The 5,951-nt window shown below is 47.9% G+C and overlaps 1 protein-coding gene across 1 annotated transcript; it reads right to left on the bottom strand.

Moving 5' to 3' along the window:
- Positions 1-1,233: 1,233 nt before the first annotated feature.
- On the bottom strand, positions 1,234-5,105 carry Kdm4d (lysine demethylase 4D). Its single transcript, XM_050120608.1, has 2 exons — positions 4,785-5,105; positions 1,234-3,527 (listed from the first exon to the last, which is right to left on the bottom strand). The coding sequence occupies exon 2, from the start codon at positions 3,234-3,236 to the stop codon at positions 1,821-1,823; it is 1,416 nt and encodes a 471-aa protein (XP_049976565.1). The 5' UTR covers positions 3,237-3,527; positions 4,785-5,105; the 3' UTR covers positions 1,234-1,820.
- Between the last annotated feature and the right edge of the window lie 846 nt (positions 5,106-5,951).

The following is a 5,951-nucleotide window of genomic DNA, read 5'->3' as shown; positions in this document are numbered from 1 at the left end:
GTGTATGTGTATCTGTGTGTGTCTGTGTGTGTCTGTATGTGTAGGTGTGTCTGTGTGTATGTGTAAGTGTGTCTGTGTGTGTAGGTGTGTCTGTGTGTGTGTCTGTGTGTAGGTGTGTCTATGTGTAGGTGTGTGTGTCGGTGTGTCTGTGTATGTAGGTATGGGGGCATGTGTAGTTGTGTGTTTCCTGTGGGTCCCAGTTTGGGAAGTCACTTCTCCCTCCACCAGTGTTTCTGAGGACTGATAGTGGAATTTTTCAGACTTGTGAGCAGCTGCTCTTACCTGCTAGTCCATCTTGTTGACTGCCACAGATGTTCATATCAGACATGTGAATGAGGACAAACCTGGACCACATCACCCTGGAAGGCTGCACAGCACCAGGAGCCTTCTGAAGACCAAATGTAGAGGACAGGGTGTGAGCACCTTTTTCTGTCTGCAGAACCAGTGAGGGCCAGAGCCCGACATGGACCTTAACCAGTGGTTTCAACCTTCCTCATGCCATGACCCTTTAGTACACTTCCCCAGGTTGTGGGAACCCCCAGTCATAAAACCATTTTCTTTGCTACTTCATAACTGTAACGAATGCTACTGTTATGATTCAGATTGTAAATATTTGATATGTGACCCCTCTGAAAGGGTCATCTGACCCCCGAAGTTGAGAAACACTGGCTTGGAGATTGTTCTTCTGGGAATAGATCGAAGCTCATTTGTGCTCAGGCCTAGGAGAAAGAAGCAGAGCACATGTTGGTGTCTCATGACATCCATGTGAATTTGCCTCACAATGAAATGAGATGTCACTGGACCAATGAGATGGTTAAGTGGGCAAGGATGCTTTCCACCAAGATTTTTTCAACTGAGTGGAATCCCTAAGAGCCACGTGGGACATGGGGAGAACCAACACCAACAACTATCTTCTGACATCCACACTTTCACTCTGGCTCACACACGCCCAGACACATAACACACACTGAACATACGAGTACATGAATATGTGGATAGGCTTGGGTGCAAATGGGAAGTGTGCTATGTGAGAAACACACAGAACATGTGAGCTGCGGAATGACTTATTCTTTCAGACTAGACATGATTATGGCTGTCTGGAAACAGAGAAAGTGTCCTCTTCCCAAAGATCCCACTGCCTGAAACTACAATGTTAAAAATCAAGTCTAATTTCAACAATTTGGCTGCTTTGCCTTTATTTGTGAACACTAGGTAAGATACATTCTTTATACACCAACTTTGAGAAGTCATCTGTGACTCTCAATTGGCCGGTGTGTGTGTGTGTGTGTGTGTGTGTGTGTGTGTGTGTGTGTGTGTGTATGAGAAAGAGAGAGAGAGAGAGAGAGAGAGAGAGAGAGAGAGAGAGAGAGAGAGAGAGAGAGAGAGAGAAACAAATCTAGTGGTAAAATGACATTTTCAAGAAATGGAAGAGAGGGAGAGAAACTTGAATTTTCAGCTTCCTCTACACTTGGCCCAGAGGACAGGAGGTCATTGTTGAGCAGCCTGAGCTGCACTTAGCTCTCAGAAACAGGAAGTGACTGGCCAATGAAACCTCACTGGAAGCCGGGGAGTTACCAGTATCCAGAGGCTTGCACGTTCTGGAAAGAGGAAGGTGCACAAGCAGCTCTCTCCAGCGTGGCCACTGTCCTACCAACTCTATCAGAACTCTGAGGCGTTTGGTCTTAGACAGCTTCCTGAGTGCGGGGCAGTAAGCTGTAAGGCAGGACCATCCGTTTAGGGGTCAGAGATCAATGCACCTCAGAAGCTGTCACAGGATGCAGTGTGGCTGACCTCACAGGTACAGGTCAGGCTATCAAAACTCAGTTCTTAGACTGTGTCAGAAGCTCTGTGTCTGCGCTGCCTGCTGGCTGGCGCCTCTTGACTGGAGCCTCATTGGTGGACTCCTGCACTCCTAGTTCGCAATGGCGTCGACCAAGACCACGTCTTCCAGTTGACTTGTAGTGACGAGAAGAAGATGGACCCAGGGTAGGTGGTGGGACAGGGGCTCGATCAGGCTTCTGGACCTCACCAACTGCAGCATCTGACTGTTGCCTGTAGCTGCAAGCAATCTTACTGCCAGTGGCTCTAGGCAGAAGAGAGTGTGAGACCTGGTGAAGCTGGAGGCGCCTCTGTCCCTGAGGTTTTCTTGGTGCTTTGGTCACCCGCCTGGTGGTGAGCTCCTGACTGGCAGAACCAGTCTCTGTATGGTCCACAACTGCCTGATCTTGGCCACGTTTCCACAGCTCATATCGCTCAGGCTGCAGGATCCGCACAAAGACATCCATGGAGAAGCTCACCCTGGCCTCCCCACAGCTGCACTGAGTCGCCACCTTCCCATAGTCGATCCACCTCGGGGTGGCGAAATTGATGGCCTCTGCGCAGTTGAAGCCGTGATTGAAGCCAGCGTGATAGCCATAGGGAAAGGTGACCATGAATTCCCCAGCCTCCTGGGTCATGCGTGCAAAGGGGATGCCATTCTCCTTGAGCACTGTGGGGGAGATGAGTGCCACCTTGTGCCTCATGAAGGCCTGGCAGCCCTGGGAGCTGCCCGGGAACAGCTGTCTGGCCAGCTGCTCCAGGCGCCGGCCATGCTCGGGGGGCACCGCGTACCATGTCTTGGGCTGCCCAAAGTGCAGGTAGTTGATGCTGTACAGGTCCATGTCCTCCGTATGCCACGCGAAGGTGGTCTTCCACATGCCAAAGTACAGGTAGGGCGTGTTGACGCCCTCAATCACAATGCCGCATTCTTGTTCTAACAGGTCCTGAATTGTTCCCAGGTGTCCCACGTTCCAGTTTTGAGTTTTCCCATCAAACAGGGAGCCGCTGACATCTGCACCGTAAATTGGCGCCCCAAAGTACCGATTCTTCCAGTATTTTCTCTCCAAATCTTCAAAATTCAGGTGTAGCGGGGTACGGTATTTTTTGCTGTTGGCCAAGTCACGGTACTGCCCCACTGTCATGGCTTTCCTCTTCTTGTGATATTGAGTGAACACACCTGCCTGGCCAGACACCACTTGCTGCAGGGGAGTGCCTATTACCATGTCACTGACGTCCTCATAGGACTGCCGGGCTCTCCATTCTTTGGGCGGAATGACTTTGGCCAGTCCAGCTCGATGTGCCCCTTGGGACTCCATGTAAGCGATGTATTTGTCAAAATCATTAAACTCTTCTTTGCTGGGACGAAATATCATTATGCTGCAGCTCGGATTCTGAGCACAGCTGGACTTAGACTTCATAGCTTCAATCTGAACACCAAACTCTAATATACACACAGGATTGAGGGGGCAAGATTCTTTTAAACAATGAATTACTGTGGATGTGCTGCAGCAAAACTCCAGTTGGCTTCTGAGACTGTGCCAGGAGCAGCCTCCTTTAGGCGTGCTGACACACTAAGAGCCAGCGCTCCAGGCGGGCGTCAGCTCACTCCAGCCTCTGAGGGGTCGCAACCTCTGCCCTGTTCTTCTTGTTGTCTACGGGATTGCTGGTGCAGCAGAATGTTGTCCTCGGGGAAGTGAGTAAAACAAACTCTGCAAGAATAAAGTTTAAGATGTTTAGTAAAGGCCCCGGGAAACTGAAAGGAAGCACTCAATTTCTCAGCCATTCAGAAGCTGGCCCTTTGCGCTCTGCCAGTACAGTGCTGATGAAGGTGTGACTGGGAAGCAGATCATGAGTGATTCTCGACCCCACCCAGGGAAAGTGATGCAGTCAGTCTAGACATCTCTGTGACAGTGTTTCTAGAACTTAACATGGGTGTGTGCTATGTATGATCCAATCATACAGTTGCAGAAAATGCTCATGCCTAGACAGTGAGTGCTGGTAATACTGTTTCTGATGAGCACGCTCTGCAAACAGCAAACTCCCACTGACAGTGGAGAGGACCCTGTTAGAAGTCTGTACAACAGAAGTCACCAAGCAGGAAGATGAGTGCTTTATATGGAACCAATGTCCTAAAGCTGATTTCAGGATTTTCTAATCAAAAGGATGCCTATTGCATGATCCATCTATGTAAGATTGGGATGAAACAAAGAAATTTATGTTCAAAGTCAGTGTGCATAGTTCACAGAGTGAGAAATAGAGATGGTTGTGGGTGAGAGCCTAAGGTGGGATCTGCAGTTGCCCATCTGCTCTGACCCCACATGCTGCCTACCGCCTACCAGAATAGCTAGCTCATTGTGACCAGTTCTCCAGCTTGGAGATCTTTTTTAAAAAAAATATTTATTTATTTACTTATTGTTTATACAATATTTTGTCTGCATGTATGCGGGCCAGAAGAGGGCACCAGACCTCATTACAGATGGTTGTGAACCACCATGTGGTTGCCGGGAATTGAACTCAGGACCTATGGAAGAGCAAGCAATGCTCTTAACCGCTGAGCCATCTTTCCAGCCCCCCAGCTTGGAGATTTTACAAATGTCTCTCCACTCACTATAATGGTTCAGGAAATAAACACTAAAGCCAAGGAAACGGGGATAATTGGATTAGAAGGAAAAGAGTGACTAAAATGAATCAAACAATTAAAATTAAAATCTAGGGAATTAGAATTTGAAGAGCTTGTTAAGAAAAAGGTAAGATGGACAGTAGTGGTGCATGTCTTTAATCCCAGCACTTGGGAAGCAGAGGCAGGTGGAGCTCTGTGAGTTCAAAACCAGCTTGGTCTACAAGAACTAGTCCCAGGACAGGCTCCAAAACTACAGAGAAACCCTGCCTTGAAAAAAAAAAGAAAGAAAAGAAAAAGGAAAAGAAAAGAAAAAAGTAAATACGGGTTATGAGTTTCCTTAACTAACATTGTTTGATTTGATGGTCACGAAGATGTTTTGTACACCTGGTTTTCCACAGACCAATGCAGGATGCAGAGCTATGAGTAAGAGCTGTCCAAATGTCTGAGAAAAGCAAGTGGTGGAGCTCAATCAGGCCAGAGTTTCTCCGTGGTTGTATAGCAGAGAGAGGGTCAGAGTGTGTTGGTGTCCAGATGGAAGTCGAAGCGCATGATAGATCACTTCATCTCTTCTATATAGGAAGAAAGTGAGAACACGGAGGCAGTCCAGGAGAAGGAGACGCTATCTCATTCTCAGGCTATTCCCCATCAGGTCAAGCATTTCTGCCACAGTCCTGGGAAAGGAGAGGTGCAGAGCATGAGATTCTGAAAATGGTTTCTAAACTAACCACATTGTTTTGTATCTGTCTTGAGGTCTCCCCTAGTTTTTACTTTGCGTTGTTACTGTTTCTTTCCTCTCCCACTCTCACCCCCCCAAACCCTTCTTCACTCTTCTCTTCTACCCCTTCCTAACCCCATCTTCCTTCTTTCTCAATGGAATACTCTTCTCCTCTCCTGCAGCTCTCTTTAGGAATTATCATCTTGACCTAAATCGGCTGTGACCGCTGTTGTAAAAGTTTCATATCCTTCCAGCTCATAGCTGCTCCGTGGAGCTGGCCCTGCCAGCATTCCCGCTTTCTGAAGACTGTGATGTGGAGATGCTAAGAAACCCATTAGCTTGTGTCCTCAGTTTCAAGTTCCTTCCCGTCCTGTTGTCTTCCACCCAGTATACTAGGAGCATCACCGTGTGTCATGATATTTCCCGCAGATCTTAGGAATTTATTGTAGGCCCTTGAAACACTTTTATTAGAGACAGAATTAAATGAGGCCCCTTGGCCCACAGCATCCTGCTCCTTCCTCTTGGTTGCAGCCTGTCTCTCCTGCTATCCTCCCAGAAGCGGCTACTCCTTTCCTGAGCTGGTCTCTGCACTTCAACTCCTTACCTCAGTAACTCCCGTTCATCTCAGGACTTCAATCAGTTAAGCACACACTATCACCATTTTCTTTATCAGCCTCTTTCATGGGTAATGTCATTTCCCTTTCACCTTTCTCCATATTACAATGTGTCAAAACTTCAAAGTTTGCATTCAAGAGTTTGGCCTCCCCCACCAGATGGCGCTCTAGGGGCTACACCTTA

This window comes from Alexandromys fortis, unplaced genomic scaffold (genome assembly GCF_014885135.2).
Source record: "Alexandromys fortis isolate MF-2015 unplaced genomic scaffold, M_Fortis_MF-2015_v1.1 scaffold_171, whole genome shotgun sequence".
Classification (NCBI taxonomy): Eukaryota; Metazoa; Chordata; class Mammalia; order Rodentia; family Cricetidae; genus Alexandromys; species Alexandromys fortis.
This window is presented reverse-complemented; position numbering and strand designations above follow the sequence as displayed.